This window comes from Centruroides vittatus, unplaced genomic scaffold, assembly GCF_030686945.1.
Source record: "Centruroides vittatus isolate TY-2023 unplaced genomic scaffold, ASM3068694v2 contig_667, whole genome shotgun sequence".
Taxonomy (NCBI): domain Eukaryota; kingdom Metazoa; phylum Arthropoda; class Arachnida; order Scorpiones; family Buthidae; genus Centruroides; species Centruroides vittatus.
In genome coordinates this window covers 25,515-47,534 of record NW_027122419.1, presented here as the reverse complement: position 1 = coordinate 47,534, position 22,020 = coordinate 25,515, and the positions used below count along the sequence as shown (strand labels likewise).

The following is a 22,020-nucleotide window of genomic DNA, read 5'->3' as shown; positions in this document are numbered from 1 at the left end:
GAAATGCTTATCCTATGTATATATATATGTAAACAAATAAACGTGTATTAATTTTTATAATTGAGTTGTAGTATTCACTTCCTTCGAGCACGCCAACTCCCAATCATTTTCCATCCCGAATACAAGCGCCTACAGCCGCGACGGCTCATGCAAAAGCGAACATAACGGCCATCGAGATTTCTGTGTCTGTCTATAAAGACACAGTGATGTCAATCCTGATGACTTAGTCATCGCTGATGCAATGTCGACCCTTTGGTACCGTGGTGCGAAAGCACAGGGCGCAGTTCGCACATTGTCACAAATATATTTTAAAGAATTACTAAAAAATAATTGTTTTTTCTAGCTAATATCACGTACACTGCGATTTCTTGCGAAATTTATCGCAGGGTGTTCAATTAACAGTTGTTTTATTTTCATAACCATTAGTATTATTTTGCTGAAGCTGGCAATTAAAAATAGAAACACAGTCAAACCTCGGATTTTGAACATAAACCGTTTGTAAAGTTGTGTCATAAAACAGATATATACTATTACCGAATTGAATTTTCTCAAAAGAAACAACATAAAATGGTTTAATCCATTCCTGACTCATCGAAAAGTGGCCTTTTACATTCCTAGCTGTTGTGTATCGTGCAAAATTGCCAAATTTGACCATTCGAATTTTTTGCAAAACTGCCCTTTTTCAGACCTCTTGAACCCAATAATTCAAAAAATGGCAAAAAATTCTATGGATAGAAATATATGTACAGTACACTATATTATCAGAAATGATCGGACACATAAAAAAGTTTGTTGAAGTGGAGTTCAATTAAAACCAATATGCTGTAGGCCTGCTATTTGCTGCTATCACTGTCATCACTGCCACTACTTTTTGTAACAGATTTTTAACTAAATTTCTGCAAGTACCTTCAGATATTTTGCACAATTCTTGCTGTACAACGATCAACAGCTTAATGTTGTTTTATAGACGATTTAGTGTGACTTGCAACTGGTGCCCAAACTCCTCTCAAAGGTGTTCAAATGGATTAAAATCTGGATTTTGGGCAGGTCCAGTCGAGTTCATTCACTCCCATTCCCTCAAACCACTGGTTTATGAGCTTAGTTTTTTGAACTTGCACATTTTCGTGCTGAAAAAAAAAATTGGCCAATTCCAAATTGTTGCCACAGAGTACTGACAATGTAATTGTCCAAAATTGCTTTATAGCGCTAGGCATTCATAGTTCCGGGCACAGAAACTAGAGAGCCAAGTCCAAGACCAAGATTTTGCATACGTTCCAAGAGGTGACTGGTCGTTTCTGACAATATAGTGTAGGTGCCGTACATATGTGTGTGTGTGTGTGGTTGTGTATATATGTGTGTGTGTGTGTGTGTGTTGGCATTTCCTTTAATATCTTTGGATGGAGTAAAGATAAAAAACGAAATTTGGCATGGTAGTTTGTATATTGGGGCATTGATGTTGTGAGATATATCTGTGAGGATCTGCTCACTGCATCCAGGATGGCTATAATTTATGAAACGGAAAGATCGTCAGAATCCTATCATATGGATTCCTGACACCAATTAACCGTTAACGCTACTTAACTCGCAATTATCTATTTTTATATATATGTCAACTAGAAAAAATTGGGGTTCAGCGATGGAATGACCGACATCGAAATAATTAGATTCGAAACCAGATTTATAACTACAGAAAATTTTAATATAACAAAAGTTTAAAATTCAAATACAATTATTTTTTAACATACCAAATATTAACCATTATACCTATAATTATATTTCAAACACTATCTGAGAAAGAGTTTACAAAAATTACTAAATAATTCTTCTTGATTTTATAGTTTTTCGTTTCGGTGATGACGACTCTGTCTGACAGGCCTACGATAGAACAATCTTTTACGCCAAGAATGAGGGCTATTGCATGAGGACCTAGGCGAGAACATTAGCAGGAACAACTTGAAAACAGCTTTACAAGAATCTTTTAAGTGAAATATGGCGAGAACATTAAAGAAAACTTTTTTAGAGAACCCCGAGAAATGCGATGTTTTGCCCTTTTATTCCTGAACTTCCTGCAATTGGCAGTCAGTAAGACACACGATGTGACAGGAACTGAGGGGTCAGTCGCACTACAAGATGTGTCAATAACATGTGAGATTAGAACGTTTCCCGTGATGAAGTTAGATATCTTATCTTGAAGCAAAAATCTAAATAATGAAAAGGCAAAATTCTCGAATTACATTTCCAGGTTCTCACAATATAATTAAACTTTGTAGATCAATGATCGATAAGGTGGACAGATAGAAAGAGTCACGAGTGGTATCTCGACAGGATCGGACTTAAGAATTTTAGCATTTACAAATTCTTTTTATAAAACTCACCCCTATATTCAAAATTAAGCATTTTGCTATCTATATATATAATCTAGACGCGTTGATAATAATAATAATAATATTAATCAGTGTAGAGCCAAATGGTTAGGAGTTGAAAGTTGAAATTTGGTACATAATTAGGGTACGTCACGAGAATGCACACTAAGAAAGGATTTTTCGAAATTTCTCTCCACGGGGGGAGGGACAGGATTAGAGCTTCAATATACATTATCGAGACGTTCCCAAACGGTTAGGAGTTAAAAGTTGAAATTTGGTAGACAGTTAGGGTACGTCACGAGAAGGGATTTTTCGAAATTCCTCCCCACGGAGCAGAGGGAGAGAATTAAGTCTTAACACTTCCATCAATAATGGAATTGTTAAGTGACAATGGAAGTCTTAAATAGCAATGGAAGCGTCAAGTAACAATGAAAGCGTCAACAATGGAAGTGTTATGTAACAATGGAAACGTTAAGAGCCCAAACGGTTAGGAATTGAAAGTTGAAATTTGGTACATAATTAGGGTATGTCACGAAAACGCTCAGTAAAAAGGGATTTTTCGAAATTCCGCCCCACGAAGGAGAGGGACAGGATTAAGGCTTAACACTTCCATCAACAATGGAAAGTGTCAAGTAACAATGGAAGTGTCAAGTAACAATGGAAATGCCAACAATGGAAGTGTCAACAATGGAAGAGTCAACAATAGAAGTGTTACGTAACAATGGAATTGTTAAGAGAAAGCGACGTGCAAGACGCAGATGCAGTTTTTTCGTTTTTGCAGGAAATCGAACATATTTTTAAACCAATTTGAAAATTCTGTAATTAGTCTGGAAACAGGGGACCTAATTCTTGCATTCTGTGAAAATGAGTAAAGTTGACTATAACGTAATAATCTTAATTTTCGCTAAAACGGTTAGAAGTTGAAAGTTGAAATTTGGTACACAGTTAGGGTACCAAATTTAAGTACCAAAATGTTAAGTAACAATGGAAGTGGCAACAATGGAAGTATTAAGTAACAATGGACAACAAGAGAAAGCGACGTGCAAGATTTACGGGCTCTGGAAAAAAAAAAGAAAAAAAAAGGGTAATATGTTAGAACACATTCGATTTTCAAATTTAAACAGATTAGTTCGGTTTTTCTCGACCTTTCTTCTTTAAAACATTCGATTTTCAAATTCGATCTTTCTTTAGAAAAACTTAGTTCGTTGATGAAATTACTTTTTTTGTGACTATAACGTAATAATCTCAATCTTCGCTATCGTTACTTTTGCCCGAGCAACGCCGGGCCTACCTGCTAGTTTTATAATAATTAAGAATATAAACATTTTCATAACAAGATCTCATTACAGATGGCGCCACAACCAATTTATTTATTATGTTTAATAGAATATAAGTTATTTTTAAATAAATTCTGTAAACAGCCAGGAAAGTTAAGCAATTCATTGCTAGACTTTTTAAATTTTTTCTGTATTACATTCAAAAAATGTGTAAAAAATATAAAGTAATATAATATATAATCGAATACTAAATTATATATATAATACACTTTTGATATTTAATTTTGACTTCAGCACCTTTAAACTTAAACTAACGGATGCCGTTTTATTACATCAATGCCAATTAACACTGTTTTAATTCTGTTCAAATTTAACTGAGGTCTTACTGATAACAGAAATAGTATCTTTCCAGAATATACACTAAAATCGAATTTAAACAGCAACGTCATCGATTATTGATTTTATGATGTTTAATGATGCTGACGATTTTAGCGTCATTAACTTTTGAATCAGCTGTACCAACTCTAATTGGTGCGATCGTCAACATACTTTAACCTAGAAAGTGTAAGTTTGACCGTCTACATTTTGTAATCTATGCTCTACTCTTGCCAGGTCATTTGTTCATCAATAGAATTATCGTACAACAACCGGTGCTAATATGAGTTCAAAATTCTATTCGTGAATCAATTTGTCTAAATAGTAAATTCTTTGATAACCAATGTTGACTGTATTTATAGCTTCATTTGTCGTTTAACTCATTTCAGTTAGTTTTCTTTAAATAGCTACTAGATAAAATATGCTTCGAATACTTTTAATTCAACTGAAAGTATTAAAATTCTAGCAGAACAATATTATTCAAAATAATCAGGTCAATTCGAAAGATAAAGCAATACTTTTAATTGAATAAATATACAGGGTGTTTGAGAAAGATCTTTATCATTCTAAGCATTAATAACAAAAATACTGACATGTGAAATGAAATGAAGTTTGCTGCAAAAGAATGAATAAGTCTAAGAGCTTTTTCTGGTATCAATTACCAGTTGTGATCAGGAAAGAAAATGGCGACAGCACAAGAGAAAGCGAAGTGTGTATTGTGGTTAACCGAAACAAAATCACCGATAAACATGCAAAGAAATTTTTGCCGGATGTGTACCATAAAGACTCACCAAGTGTGCCTTCAATTTATGCATAGATGGAGAAGTTTAAAGAGACAAGAAATGTTGACAGGATACAATTAGCAATCCTCATTGTTACACTGCAAATGTTAAAAAAACACTTCGAGGGAAATCGAGTACAGACTCGACATTGTTCGTGCTACTAACGGAGCTCACGTACAGCTGCAGTGAAGGTACTGTAAAAAAAACTCAGATGTCTTCATTCTTTTGCAGCAAGCTGCATTTCATTTCACCTGTTAGTATTTTTGTTATTAATGTTTAGAATGATAAAGATCTTTCTCAAACACCCTGTATTTATTTGAGTCATATTTATAGAAAACTCCATTGAGAGTATTTGAATAAAAGTATTTATAAAATGTTATTTAATTTGCGATTTTGAATAACGATTAATTAGCCACATTGCATACTAAAGTGAGCAATGTTGATTAGTTGACTCCAAAAGAATAGAGTATCATTTATATAGTCACATTTGAATTTAGTCAAAAGAGACATACAAATAGGATATTGTGTAATGTGCGCAGATTCTTGAATTTCAAATTAATGATCAGAATTAATCCTTAATTCTGATCATTAATTTGAAATCACAGGTTAAGAAACATTTTTTGTTTCAACCCTACACTACACTACACTACCCTAACCATAATCTGCAACGATTAAAACAGTATATGGAGGCCTTATTATGAATAAATGAAAAAATAATACAGCAAAGAGTTGCGTAACTTTCCTAGAAACATTTAAAACTGCGTATATCACGCCATCTGCAATAATATTATTTTATTAAAAATTTTTGACATTTTTTATTATTATAAAATAGCAGAGCGTAATTTTGAGAGTAGAATTGTTTTACAGAAGAGTGTAAATGCTAATAACGAGTAAAATACTCGTCATGTCTTAAAATGCGTATTAATAATTATTATACTTTTGAATAACTTTCTAAATGATACCTCTGCCATTCAGAGTTTAAACCTTATTTAGGTATGATAATGTTCTGTACATATTAGTGAATCAAACAGTTTATAATTTGCTGTAACAGTTTATTCCGAATATCGAATAATTGTTTATTTTAATTAGAAATCTACGAGGATATGTATTGTGTACAGAAGGATAAGGAATTGTTTACAGAAGTTCATTAATGGAAACTGAAATATCTCATTTAGTCTAAACTGAAATAATTCACTCAAGTAAGTATTTAATACATAAGAATTTCTTACCACATTACCGTTGTCACTATTTTCAATAACATCAGACATATCAGTTTGAGTACTTTCAACTATTTTATCATCATTGAAAACATTAGTCTCTAATTCCATGCTATTTTCAGCAATTTCTTTATCTGACGAAATTCCTGTAAGCATTTCTAAATTTTCTATTGTATTGCAATTGCCAATGATTTCACTTTTTTCCTGAAATAAATTTATATTATACAAAAATATAATTATTTTATAAGTATGTTTATGTATTTAATATATAAATACATAAACATATGTGTAAAAATATACAAATAAATATTTCGTTTTGAATAATTAATAAGTGCCTACATATTTTAACAAATTTACCAGTAATAGATACTAAATTACAGGTATATTAAGAGGTGCATTGGTTAACGCGTGATGCAATTACTATTTTCTATTTACTGCCGTATACAACATAGAATGCAAACATAACTGATTTGAAACTCAACAGTATGTGAGTAGATATAAATAACTGAAAAATACTGGTTTGCTTTTTTCCAACACACGGCTTGAAGGAATTTTGCATATTTTCCTCGTGTATCTGACTCTGGAGTAAAAATTTTTCTCTGAAATCCAGTTATATCGAGAAAATTTTTGTTGAGAAAAATCTTATATATTGCCATACATGCTAATGTAGTATATATGTTTTCTTATAGTTTATTTAAACAACACAGTTTATTCAACTTCATAATTGTTTTTTGATTCTAAACTTTATATCGTTAAATGCATATATTTTAAAATAGAAAATAATGTCATATTTATTCAGAAAGTAATTAGAAAGAAAACTAGTAAACAAAGAGTATCGTTACCTTATTTAACACTAAAATTTTACTTGCAGAGTTTAAAAATTGTATTTGATGTGTAACTAAAATGCAAATCTTGTCTTTCAGATATTCCATTATACATCTGAAATGAATAAAATGTGAAAATGTATTCAACTACTCCATAGATAATACTTAAAAACTTACTTTTCGAAGATATGTTTCGCCACTGGAACATCAACAGCACTTAGTGGATCATCAAGGAGGAATATATCGGCATCCAGATATAATGCTCTAAAAATACATAGAAAAAATATCACGATAAAATAAACTTACTACAAAAGATAAGAAATATATATGTCACAGTCAAAACCCGTGTTTAGTTAGAACGCGTTTTAAGTAGTTGAAACTAGTTTATACTGGATGTCTTTGTTAAAACTCGTTTTGTCTAGTTAATTTACTGCTGTACAGGTTTTGATTTTAGTTAAAACAAGTTTTAACTTTTAACATTAGTTAAAACTAATTTTAGCTACATAAATATGTTTGAGGAAAATAAATAAAGTTATGTGTAGTGATTCGAGGAAGATGCCTAACATTTTGCTTATGAAGGAAATTATAGCGATAATTTGTGTTTTGGAGGCCTCTAACGAAAATATCATATTTTTGAGCATGTTTTTGAAATAAAACTTTGGAGTATATGTAAAATAATTGTATATTGTGTTTGGAATGACGACTTTTTTACTGTCTGGCATTTTAAGCATCTCACCCCAAGTATCCGGGTGAGATGCCAAATGCCATTAGGGTAAGATAAATATAATTGCATAAAATTAATTTTCGAATATGTTAACCAAATTTAATTTATTGCATATGTAGTACAAAGTACTTCATAGTAAGTATAACAGCGCAGTATAAGTATTGTTAAGTTTCCGCCCGTTCTAACGGGCTCTATAGCTAGCTGAAAGCTTTTTTCAGTCCAAAAACCTTTTTGAGAAGTCGTTATATAATTTCTATGCATATCCTGTAATAAAACGAAAAAACAAAAATTTATTAAAAATAGGCATATTGGAATTCAATTAACAAAAAATAGGCATGTTACCCCAAGAAAAATATGGCATCTTTTCCATTTGTCAGGGTAAGATGCCTAGGGGAGTCATGTGTTCTAGCATGTCCGATCGGGATCGGCGGTAGCTCACAATGGAAACTTTAAAACCTTAACTGCATCACACATTAATTGTTTTACGCAATTTTTAATAAATTCTATTTTAACTTTTAGTTTTAAAATGATTCTAGAAACATTTCACAACAAAAACTTCGTTCTTATCTTGCTTTTATTCTTCTCAGATGTAGAAAATGAGGTAACGGTAGCCAACTACAGCTTCCCGCACTCAATATTGGCCCAACGACTCATCATACAAACACATGATAATATCTGACGTCACCGTTTGAAAATATCAAAAAGTAGACATCTTCTCCCGCTTACCATCTTACCCCGAATCACTCTATATGTTGCAGTCAAAACCAGTTTTTAGTTAGGATTCGTTTTAACTAGTTGAAACTAGTTTATACTGGATGTCTTTGTTAAAATCCGTTTTGTCTAGTTAAAACTATAATAGAATTTACTGCTATCAAAAATGAATTAGAAAATGAAAAATGAATAGTTTCAACTAGTTAAAACGCGTTCTAACTAAAAACGGGTTTTGACTGTAACGTATATATGTGGTATTTTTCATTTCCGTTGTAATATATTACATTGACCTAAGAGAAACAAACAAGTAGAGTAAGAGTTACTTTACCTTGCTAGATTAATTCTTGCTTTTTGCCCACCGCTCATTATCACTCCTCTTTCACCCACAATAGTTAGATCTCCTTTAGGAAAGAAACTTATATCCTGAAATTGGTAAATATACACTGCAAGGTAGTTATGTTCAATATAGTACGCTAAAGAAGTAGAACGTTTTTCCTACACTAAACATAACTTCAATACATATACAAGTAAATTTTAGAAAATTTAAATTAATTATAAGTATTATTAAATGTAAGCATTATATTTAAGACAAAAATATAGATCTAATATGTAATCAGACTAGTGGACACGATTATATTTTTTTCAAGTGTCTACGTTAAAAAGATATCACGTAATGATTTGCATTTAGTTGTATATTACACGTTAAATTATTAAATAATCGATATACAATATATATATATATATTTTATCACTTATAAAAAGAACATAACTTGAAATTTACAAACTTACTGTGCCGATATTATAGGTTTATCCTTTATCATAATATATAACCATTCTACTTTTGCTATTGACGCTTTCTTAACTGAGTGCCTGATTCAACTTTCTTATCAGTTCCTGCATCGTTCAGTCAGAATTAAAAGAAACCAGGTGCACAGAATTGATGCATAACACACTGTTTGCACAGCCTTTTATCTGAACTTCTAAGATTTCAGATCTGAACTCACATCAGGGTCAACAAAAGCATGAACTAAATCATTTATATCTTGGAAATGTAGCATGCCCGATTTAAGAATAGAAAAGCTAAGTATGATTTTGTACTAAATTAGCAGTATCAAATCATTTACTATCCAACCATATACACATGTTTGAAATCACTGAAAATGGTGTCCAAAACTGATTAAATTTTGGTTAATTTTTTAAATGTATTCATTTATTATGTTTAAATCGGAGTATAGTATTGAAGTGTTAATAAAATTACTGTTTTCAAAGATTGATTCTGCAATCAAATAATAAAAACAAGCATAACTGAGATCAGTCGCCAGAAATACAGGATTTCTGGTCACCCAAACAAAATTTTTTAATCACGATTTTATAAATAATTAATTATAGTGATTGGAAAAACAAAATATGCAGTTGGATTTAAAATAATCAGCATATATTTCTAACGAAGCTATTTCAGAATACACTAGCAGAATGTTTGCCACTCATTACCAACAAATAACCGATTTCGTACATTTTTCAACTATTATATCATCTTTTTTTGTCAAAATTCTTCTATTTACTTACAGCCTGCCATTTGTTTTGTAGTGTCCTTTACATTCTAGTGTTACTTTACTAAACTACTAATGTATTACTGAGATATTCTCAGAGTATTGTTTAAAAAATAAAACTGTATAACCGTCGTTTAACAAGTTTCAAAGTACAGTACGATCATACCTTACTAAACAATAACACTTAATATAAAGAATGACAATTATACAAAGTGTGTAACATATTATATTTTCTACTGAAAAAAAAGTAAAAGTTAAATTAATAGAAATTTTACTTCACTTTTCGCAAAACACAGTATTTAATTATTTATTATAAAAATCCGTGTGTAACTGGATGGCGTGAGCTAGCAAATAAAAAGAAATGTTATAAAAGTGTTTATTTCTCAAGATTCACAGAGAGCGAACAAAATATACAATAGTACTGTACATTACAAGGGCCCGAAAGGTTCGTTTGTAGCGCGATAACCCGGATGTCGTCATCACCTAAACCCTTCTTGCAATCCAGGAGAAAACGACTACAGCCGAGTGAGTCGCTTAATTGAGATCATTAACATTTTCTATATCATTTCCAGAAAACTTTTTGTCATTCAAAAAATAAAATAACAATTAAAGAAAGAAAATCTCAATAATTCCTTTCACCTCAGATTATATTTTTGTTATTTCTGTTAGAACTAGTGTCTATCTTTGTGTATGTTAGGCTCAAAGACTAAAATCGTTCATTTAGCGAACAAAACGACCACAACGCATTGTGGCGAATTCAAAACGATCGCAGAGCAAAATTTATGTCGTGGCTTTTATCATATTTGACCACGACGCGTTCTGGTTAGGCTAGGTTATTGAAACAGGTTGAAATTGGTTCTACTGTTTTAGTTAAAGTGCCTGATGTTGATCGGGGAGTGCAGCTCCCAGAAATGATTTAGCTGTTGCATTAATTCATCAGGTCTCTATCAGTAAAGAAACAAGGGTCTTCTTGATCGACATTATGCTTGTAATAAATTTACAATTTCTGACAGTGACTTTATTAACGTTCAGGACGTACCCACAATTTCACACTTCGCTCAGCATCCACGTTAACATCTGGAAGTAAGCAAGGGTTTATGATGTGTCACTGTAAAAGATACTGTATTGATAAAAAATGCAAATGTTGCTTAAAGAACATAAAATGCAACTCGAAATGTCACGGCAATAGTTCTTGTAAAAGTTAATAACTCTGAAACATTCTTGATTCTCATTAAAAAAAATCTGAATTATTGATAAAAGTTTCTTACTAAGTAATTATTTTTAGAAAATTAGTTGTTAGAAAGCGTCGACATATCGAGCACCGCGACAGATTTTTCACAAATGATTACATGTTGTTGAGAAGTAACCATGTAACCTAACTAACCTAACCTAACCAAACAAGAACGCGTCGTGGTCAAATGTCATGAAAGCCATGACACGAATTTCGCTTCGTCGACGTTTTGAAACAACCACAACGCGTTATGGTCCTTTTTTTCGCTCAACAAGCGATTTCGGTCTTTGAGCTTAACATGCTCATTGCACAATTAATAGCACAATGTGATCATAATTACGAACGTTATTGCATTGCGATGATATTTATACCATTAACGAAGCACTTACTGGTACAAAAAACAAAACCAAAATATAAAATCAAAAATATCATTTATACTCCTTTAATATTTTTTAATATTCTAAGAAATAACTTAATAACTACCCAGTTCACCAAGCTACTATTCTAATAGATTAATGTAAGATGTAAAAAGTAATTGTCGTTTAATTCCTAGTTGGTATCAAACAGCTTTTCGACTTCAATCGAGATAAGTAATCTAAATCGTGGCTAATAACTAGATAAGAACAGTGCAATACCTTTTCTAGAGCAGTTATATGAAGAACTTTTTTATATTTCTCTTCTTGATATTTTTCTCCAAACAGGATATTTTCTCTGATAGATTCGTTGAATACCCAAGATTCTTGAGAAGCATAAGCAATTTTTCCTTTCGCTATCACTTTACCGGAAGTAACAGGAATTTCATCCAAAATGGACATTAAAAACGACGTCTAATCAAATTAATAAAACGTTTTATTATTTAGCATGGAAAATTACATATAAATAATATAAACACGTAAGCATTTAAGAAGTATTTACATGTTAATATATTTAAATATTCCAATTATCAACTACTTTTATCGTACATCGCATGTGTTACAAAGCAGTAAAATAACATGTGCAATCAATTCATAAATTAAAAAGATAAGATTCATCCATCATACAAATTGTATCTGTGAAGTAGACTTTTTATAGCAGTGTATGAAAATTAAATAATAAAGCTAAATTACAGGTAATTAATATTTTTGTGCCAACAGTACAAATCACCATGAATGTGTGCTTCATCTTTTTGACAAAATAAATCAGACCAATAAGTTGAATTAAACCTTCAAATGTTATGACTTAATAAAATCTGATTTTCATTTTAGACCCCCTACATAAATTTTAATACATTTTATTTCAGATCGTCTGCTTTGATTGTAACAACTTACTGGTTTAATAAAAACAAATGTAAAATTAATTAAAACCGATTATTATTAACAAAAATTATTTGGAACTAGGAGAAGGTTGTTCAAGTCGTACCCCGTAAGTACTGTACATCGAGTATATATTGTAGGATCTATTAATTAAACAAGAATTACAGGTGATTAATATTAACTTGTATCAACATTGTTGTTATTTATCACGATATTATCTATTTTTTTCTTTTTCCTACATTAAGTAAATAATTTCTGCTACTTTTCCTGCTGAGCAGACAAAAATTATTTTCTTTTCATGTATTAAAATAAAATCGAGATAAAATCAAAAACATATCAAATTATTTTAACACTACAATTAAGTATAACAATTTAAAAATGAATTTTATTGCAATTACATAAATTGTTAAATTTTATAGTGCTTTTCTAAAACATTCTAAACAATTTTTATATCACAAGGCATTTAAAAAATTTAAAATATATAATTACGAAACAAGATATTCACCTTTCCTGATCCAACAGGACCTATAACAGTTAGTAATTCTCCAGGTTGAACGTTTATAGATATATCATTTAATGTTGGGTAGGTTTCCTTTTGAAAATTAAAAAAATTAAGTAACTAGATTGTACTGTATATAAATAATCTTGTACGTTATAAATTCGAAATAATATATCACATATAAGATAATAATAACGTAAATAATATTTAAGAAAAAAGCTGATAATAATTTATAAATCCTAAAGTGAGTGTCAGGTTATTAATGTATATTAAAGATACACTATGTTATGACAGTTGTTTATATACCAGAAGTTATGTAATCTGTCCTTGTCTGTAAAATATAGTCGATAATCCAGCATTGTCCTATAATAAATACATTGTGTCTTGACACCTGTGATTCCTCAGTTGGTGCTTGGAATCTATGAGATGCCAATTCACCTTTTTAATATAGGTGTATTGGCATTGGTTTTTTTAGAATTTTTGAAAAATCTTAGACATTCGTTTGTTTTTCCAGTTTTTAAGTCACAAAAATTTAGTACATATGCTTTGCACTGCGTGACTAGTTTATAACCGAAAATTTCTGGATTCGCACAGATATTATCTTCCTCTTCATGTTTCTTTACAATAGTAAAATACATAAGCTTGGAACTTTTGAGCCTTGCATGTAATTAGCATTATTCGACACATTACCAATTTAAAATTAATAGACCAGAAATGCCATTTTTATATTCTTTGTTTTTTCTTTATACATGGAACGCTTTTAATTCAACTGAAATAATCTGATGTGCTTATTTTAAAAAAAGCAATTTTTTTCATCTCTGGTTGTTATGTCACATTCCTTTTACAAAGTGGCATGAAAAACAAATGTAATCGTTCTATGCGTTCTGTTATTGATTTACACTATTACTTTAAGTGATATGCTTTGAAAATGATGTCATGAGTAAGAAGTATTTTATAAATGCTGCAGTGCAGGTTTCTTTGGCAATAAATTTTCACTATTCTATATAACTGTGATATCGGAGTTCGATAGATCTCTGTTCACTTGTCAAGGATGGCGATATGTTATTATTTAAATTAAGGAAGACAGCAAGATCGTAGAATCTCAGTCTTATCAGGGGCCTGACACCAGCTAGGGAAATTAAAATGCGTGCCCTAATTCGCGGGTGCTTCGAATCGGTGGTTGACGTCCAAATGGTGATGTCTAATTTCTAGTAGGACAGGTAAATCGAGTGTAAGAGAGGTTCGTGTCGATTCGAAGAAGTGGAAGGACAGACAAATCCTTTATCTATATACTAAACAATTTATTGAGGTTATATATTTAATGACATATACACATTTAGACATATTATCAATACATAGAGCATAACAAAACATCAAGCGATGAGGTTACAATGACTCCAAGCTACACTACTACTTAACTCTGTACAAAGTATGGATGCTAGTTTCTCTATATATTATAAGAGAGCTTACATCAAAATATTACCTGGAGTCGAGAACCTTTGATATGAAGGCTAGATCAGTGTTCTATCATCAGGTAGGGAATTCGAGTATCTTCTCATATAGACAAGTACAATTCAAATCATGGCTGTTCAGGGTGACTAGAAAGCAGCCCCGAAAAAGAGTACCGTTCCCCTTTTATACAGATATGCTGGCCAATCAGGTTGCTCTTGATGAGGTTATATTAGACTATCTGTCATTGTGGCAGGAACTTCAAGATTCTTTCCATCAGAGGAAATGTAAAGATGTTAGAAAGATAAAAATTTGCTTTTGCTGCCTTCTTACGGTTTAACAAAATAATTCAATCTTTCTATTTAAAATTTTACATATCATTTATGTTAAATATAATATTTATATTTAATTGCCCATTTTACTGCATTCCAGATCCAGGTTCTCACACCACTTCCCACTTTTCCAAAGTCATACTATATAGAAAGTATGATTTTGCACAAACTTGTTATTCACATACTTCCTGTCAATGCTCTTTTTAGATTTCTAACAAAATTTCTTCCAAGTTGTAAAATTGGGGTTGAATTTTCTAATTACAACTTACAAGTTTGAATAAAATCATTAAACAATGTCACAAGTGAACATCTGGATAAAATTCTGTTCTTGGACTTTGTTCCTTTTTCTCTTGGTGACATTCATTCTAAATTAGCTTCTGTCGGCACGTTCTGTAAGTAGTCTACTTGTATAAGCTATCGATTTTTCTTTTCCATTTTCCTGTCTTGTAGGGATATGCAGTCTGGCTTTTGTCATGAGCGTAGAGACATGACGCCAATATTTTCACATGTTTGGACTCTGTAGAAACTATGGACGCTAGTTTCGCTATATGTTATAAGAGAGCTTGCATCAAAATATTACCTGGAGTCGAGAACCTTTGATATGAGGGCTCATTCCTAAGACTCATTTCAGACACATGAAAACGTCAAGAAATGCAAAAAAATTTCAGCGTTAATTCTGTATGTATGAATGACAGTATATAGCGTAGCAAGTAGAGGAAAGCTATTATATATATATATATATATAGATATAGATCTTTGATTTACGATATCTTTGGATTGGCTTCACACCCGTGAGTAATCTTTATATCTTTTTGTAGCTGGTAACAGGCACTCTGTTACGCCGTTTACGGTTTTTAAATCGGCCCAATGTTTCGGAAGTCACGGCCATTTTTACGCCTAGGCCACGTGGTCGTCTAACGGTCTTGCTATCGAGTTTGTTTTTGAAGTTTTAGGTTTAATTTGACTTTATGGTCTTATTTCATGAGATAACGCGTATCGTTTGATCTACCATTTGTCGTTTTAGGCTTTCCTGTTTTTATTTTATGGCGACCGTTATTGATCGTTTATCGGCTGGTTTTCCGGCTGTTCCTTTTGGCTGATGCCGCTGCTTTAAGGTCAATCGTGAGTGCTGTCGTGCCTGGTTATTTGTGTGCCAAATTTAGATAAATTCTGTCCGATACTTTCCAAGGAGTTTAGGTTTTTCCGAACAAAGAGGCAAATGGTCAACGACCACGCCATGTGGTCCACCATTACCCTATCTGACTCTAATCTGGTAGCTTCCTCCTGGTGTTGCCACGCTTCTACTGAGTCTTCACTCGATTGGGGTACCATCTGGCTCAGAAAAATTTCTACTTTTATTTGCCCACATTTTTTGTGGTGTTTCGAAAAAGTATTTTTTTACCATACTTGATCCTAATTTTGCTATGTATTTCCATTGTGGCTTCGGTTCCATCGGGTCGTTCCTGTAATCTAAAGTACCGCTCCAATTGGAATAATTTCTACTTTTCTTTGCTGCTTATACCATTTTTTGTTATTATATATTCATTTAATTGGTTTTTGTAATTAATTTTACACTGTCTTAATTTATTCCACTACTAGCTTTAGCTAGTAGTGGAATAATGGCTAGCATGGAGTTATGGCTAGCATGGAGACATTCCTGAAGGGTGCAAATAGCATCCTTGGAGAATTTAAATCCTATGCGCTTCTTAATCCGAACGGCAAATTCTGTACACCTGTACACACGAAATTTATCATCGACCAATTCTCCAAAATAATTGCTTTAGCTGAAGAGAACTTTAGCGTAACAATACTCCCAGGGCCTCTGAATGGTGAACAGACCATACCCCCTGATAATGAGGGTTTGTAAAAAAATGCTTGTACAAACAATATAGTCAGCACTCAAAAAATAATACTCGACAGGCTGGAACTGATTGAGAGAAAGATTACAACACATATGACACCTACTCCACTATATAGCACTGTTGTCAAAACTGGAAGACCAACAGGACAAAACCGTTCAAAGGTTCGGCCCAATGCTTCCAATGAAGTGATATTAGTATACTGTAAGAACAAGGAACATAGTAATAGCGACACTGTCTGCAAATTAATTCAGAACCAGTTGAAACCCTCTGCCTTACAAGTGGGCATAGATAGGCTTAAGAAAATTGGCGCAGGTAGGATTGTGAACGAGTTGAGCAACAAAAGAGATGCGGAAATACTTGAAAAATGTATTGAAGTAAAAGTCCCGAAATTGGTCACGAGGAGACCTAAAAAAAGATGGCCTCATGTCTCTATATTTTTTCTGTTTAATCTGATATTACAAAAGAAGAATTAAGTAATCTAATATACCTACAGAATGAAACAGTCAGTGGTCTCTACACAGAGGAAGAGTTTGTCAAGGAGTTTCGTGTAAAGTTTGCACTGGAAAAAAAACCTCAATTTTAGAAATTGCGTCGCTGAGGTATCGCCAGACCTGAGAAAAGCCCTCTTAAAAATGGGCAAGCTTAGTGTGTAATGGTCGCGTTGCAGGATTGCGAATTTCTGCCAAATCCTTCAGTGCTCTAGGTGTTGTAAATATGGCCATTCAGTAAAGGATTGTCCACAAACAGAATCAATATGCAGTCATTGCTTGGGCGAGCACACGTACAGGGATTGCCCAAACAGAGAATCCGGCTCAACCTGCTGCAATTGCAAACAGGGTGCTAATGCCAATAGTAATCACAATGCATGGGAAGGCACCTGGCCAATAAAGTCCGAGAATTAGAAGTAATATAATCTCAAGAACAGACTATGGATTTTAACACCAACAACAGACTCCGTCTCTTACAGATCAACTTGGGAAGAGGCATTTCTGTGACTTTCCTTCTTTCTAAGTATATTGATAAATATGACCTGATTATGGTGCAGGAACCATATTGCCGTAATGCTACTCCATCCTGTTTACCTTCCTGTTGTCCCATTCTGCATGGTACTGACGACTATCCCTGGATGATTCTTTAATTCCAAATCATAACATCTCTGCTATGCATCACATAGGATACAGTAATCAGTACATAATCACGACTGAAATCATGACCAACGAAGACAGATTTGTATTCGTCAATACATACTTTCCGGGCGATGCTAACAACTTTGATTTTATAACAGATCTTCAAATGATTTTGGACGCTTTTACTGATACATGCATTGTTATTGCCGGCGACCTAAATGATCACTCCCCAGAGTAGGATGGTGATGCTCTGGATCCACGTGGGACTATGATGAAAAAATTCTTTGCGAGCAACAACCTTACGGTGCTCAAAAATCTGATGTCCCTGCCAACTTTCACCTCAAGTAGAGGTGTAAGCTGGATAGACATTGTGGCATGCAGTGCTAACTATTATCCCAGGTTTACAGGCTGGAGGATCCTTGACGAGGATAGTCTGAGCGAGCACTCGTACATTGCTTTTGACATTACTTGCGCCTGTGGCAGTATTACATCTACGCTTAACTCTCGTACCAAATACGCCCTAAATTGGGCAAATTGGACCGATATGAAAGACTACCTCAGGAGCAGTTCATTTATAGGTACTCAGAGGACCCTGCTACTGCTACAGCTCAAATTGATCAAAACATAATAACCATCAAAGATGCCTGTGAGCAATTCATCCCAAAAAAGGCTACTTACAAAAGAAAGGTATGCTGGTGGACCCCAGAGTGAAACGAATTATGCCGAACCACCAGAAGGTTGTGAAAAATATTTCAGCGCTGCTCGAACTCTACATAAAGGAGCGTACGTGCAGAGCTAATGTCATTGCAACCAGGCCTCAAAAACGGCTAAAATACAAAGCTGGCGCGATTTTTGTTCTAAGACGTCACGTGACCCATGGGGGTACATCACCAACATGTGTTGTAGTAAACTAAGAAAGACCTAGTTCCTAACTTCCAGAAATCGCAAAAATATTCCAGGAAACCTAATTGAGACGCTTACCATGCAATTACAAAATTACTGCCCTGATGACAAATCAACAGCCACTCCAAATGGCATCAAATGCTTCGTAATAAACGTAATAACACTGACAACACTGTAGATGCCAGCTTGTTCACGGTTGGGGAGGTGGATCAGGCTTTTAAGTCCATGGGCAGGGGTAAGGCTCTTGGCCCTGATCATATTACTGTTAAAATCGCCCTTGGCCTCTGGAATATCATATCAGATGCTCTTCATAACATCTACAATGCCTGCCTACGACTAGCTATCTTCCCCCATGCCTGGAAGGTGGCCTGTATTGTTCCAATCTCAAAGCCCAGTTCTACTACTGATACCAGGCCCATTTTTTTCTTGCCCATCTTGGGCAAAGTTTTGGAACGTTTAATCACTACAAGATTAACGTGGCACGTAAAACACAAGCAACTCTTAAGTGAAATGCAATTTAGCTTTAGTTTTCAGCGCTCGGCGGAGGACACCATTCAGGAAGTGGTCAGCAGGGTTCAATTCTTACTGGAAAATCACAAATATGTCCTAGGGGTCAGCCTGGACATCACAAAAGCATTTGATAGTGCTTGGTGGCTCCTCATTCTTCATCGACTTCGTCAGATAAATTGCTCTCGAAACATTTTTAACTTAATGAGTGATTATTTACTACACCGGAAAGCTATTCTTAATTATGGCAAACACACCATCTACAACCCCATCACTAAGGGCTGTCCACGGGGGTCTGTAATTGGTCCCCTTCTCTGGAATATTACTTTTGATATTTTCCTCAGAGAAAACTTCGGACAAACGAATAGCTATGCTTATGCAAGACCTGGATTGGTCACCAAGGTCAGACCTAGATTGGTCCCCCAAAAGTAAGAAGACAATGTCTTCTTACTTTTGGGGGACTAATCCAGGTCTGACCTTGATGAAAAAGCCAACAAAATGCTCCAGAATGTACACAACTGGGGTGTTAAGCATAAACTGTATTTTATCCCAGCAAAAACTAAAGCTATAGCGTTTAACAAGCTGGGTCACCCAAATTTGTACTGTCGACCACCGCACCTAAAACTGCAAGGTAAAAATATAAAGGTTAAACAGACCCTTAAATATCTGGGAGTTTTTTTTTTTTTAGTTTTTCATTGGATGGTCATTATTTTCCCTTTCGGGGATCAAAGTCACCCTTGTCCCGCTTACAGCATCACAAGGGAGACGTTTACTTTATTCTATTTACTTTGATAGCTTTTTGTCATTAATACATACAACTGTTAAGGTAATAACATGAAAACATTATGCACATAGGCTTCTTTGCCTTTACAATTTGCGATTCTTTGCCGCATAGGAATCAACTCGCTCTCTTCCTCACAACAAGATACTGCGTGTGAAGGATCTCATTACTTGTAGACTTTCTTTAGTCCGTATAAATTGGTAAGTGTCTGTGCTAGATGTGTTTGTTATCTTGGTCATCAGCAGCCTTAGCTGCGTCCTCTCTCTTTCATATCTTATACACTCATTTTAGAGGTGCTCTAATGTGTGGTCACTTTCACCACATATACAGGTAGTGTCCTGTAGTTTACCTATTCTCTTTAGGTAGTCTTTCATATTGCAATGATTTAGGTATAGATTGGTATAGTTGGGTATAGATATAATCCAGTTGGAGCCATTTGAGGACTTTGACCTTCTTTTCTATGTTTGGGAGCAGCCAAAAGGTGTGCCTCCCTTTTTCGGAGTAACCCCATTGATCTTGTCATTTCATGATGGCATCCTGCCAAAGAAGTTTCTTGACATGCAAAATCGGCATTTTGCCGTAGGAGATATTAGTCAAGTGTGTGGCCTCTTTGACCAAGGCATCTGCCATTTCATTGCCCTCAATTCCTATGTGTGTGTTAACCCATTTTATTTTAATATCCAAATTATATCCTGCAATTAGTTTCTTAGTTTTCATTACAATTCTATTAGAATCTGAATATTGTTGTAAAGTTTGAATGGCGCTACAGCTATCTGTATGTATAATTATGGAGCCATCTAGTTAAGCGGAGATACCCCACCGAACTGCTGCATTATAGCGTACAGTTCTGCTTGGTACACGGAGCAATGGTTGGCCAGTATAAACTGTTCATGGTGTATTTCCCGATTGTCCTTTATAATCATTAAAGCTGCTCCCACTATGTTTTTTATCTTAGACCCATCTGTATATATCTCTGTGTCTCCTCTCTCCTCTTCCTCTATTGTTTTAATCGGTTTCCGATTTTAAGGGTCTAGGCCACATTGTTGCCATAGGTTTGGTTTCATATTCTATTTCTTTTATAATTTGGTCTTCTATTTTTATTGGTAGACCTCTCCTGCACCTGTATGTTCTGGCCCTCTCTTTGAGAACGAGGTCAATGGCAGTGTTCCCGCCACCACCATAAGCGCCTCTGTAGATGTGGTCCGAAACGCTTTCGTCATTCGTAGGAGTGCTGACCGTTGTGCAATTCTCATCTTTCTTATTATGCTACCTTTGTTTGCAGCCTCATACCAGGTTGCCGCAGTGTAAGTCATTTTCGGTATAAATGCTCCCTCATAGATGGTAGTAATAGCCTCTGAGTTGAGTCCCCATTTTACTCTAGCCAATCTTGCTAGTGCATTAAACAAGTTGGTACACTTTGTTCTTATTTCTGAGGCATGTGGAAGCCATGATAGGCAGTGGTCCAGCACCACCCATAGATAGGTTATTTTTTCTTCTACTTTGATGCTATGTCCTGCCATTTTAATTGTTAGTGAACGTTTATATAGATTGGAAATTGTTCCCTTTGTAAAAATAATTGCCCTCGTATTTATGGGGTTGAAATATAGCTTTAGCTGCTTACCTCTATCAGAGATCAGCTGTAGAATTTGTTCGCTTTTGTCCTCAATTTCTCTATGTGAGTTAGCACCGAATAACACAATGGTATCATCGGCATATGCATATTCGTTAACTTCTTCTCCCTTGTCTGTCTTTAGAAAATTATCATAGACAATGATCCAGAACAGGGGTTCCGAATTTGATCCTTGTGGACACCCTTTGTTTAGTGTCCTTATAATGATAGTGCCACTTGCCTGATGTATTATCGTTCTTTCATTATGGTAGTCCTTTACTGTTTCATAGCTATTCTTTGGGCAACCAGCTCTTCTTAGACTATTTAGGATAAGGGGCCACCATGCATGGTCAAAGGCTCCTTTTATATCCAAACTTATTCCGCAACAGTACTTTTGTACGTCCAACGTACCCTTTACTTTTTCAATCACTTTAATTATAACATCTTTTGTTGATCTACCAGGAAGAAACCCATATTGTTTTAGGCTAAGAAATTTGTTTTCCTCTATGTGATGGGTTATCCTGTTGCTGACAAGGAAGTCCAACGCCTTCCCCAGCGTAGGCAGTAGGCTTAATGGTCTGTAGCTTTTGGCCAGACATCTATCT

General features: G+C 34.0%; 1 protein-coding gene across 1 annotated transcript in view; it reads right to left on the bottom strand.

Annotated features, from left to right (window-relative positions):
* The window catches only part of LOC136980079 (ATP-binding cassette sub-family C member 4-like), a 75,997-nt gene that overhangs the window by 39,722 nt on the left and 14,255 nt on the right, over nucleotides 1-22,020 (bottom strand). The window contains exons 3-8 of the mRNA XM_067276121.1: nucleotides 12,852-12,938; nucleotides 11,690-11,881; nucleotides 8,602-8,696; nucleotides 7,016-7,102; nucleotides 6,857-6,953; nucleotides 6,027-6,218 (exon numbers count right to left, since the gene is read on the bottom strand). Of these exons, the coding sequence (XP_067132222.1) occupies nucleotides 6,027-6,218; nucleotides 6,857-6,953; nucleotides 7,016-7,102; nucleotides 8,602-8,696; nucleotides 11,690-11,881; nucleotides 12,852-12,938 (750 nt within the window). The remainder of the gene's footprint in view (nucleotides 1-6,026; nucleotides 6,219-6,856; nucleotides 6,954-7,015; nucleotides 7,103-8,601; nucleotides 8,697-11,689; nucleotides 11,882-12,851; nucleotides 12,939-22,020) is intronic.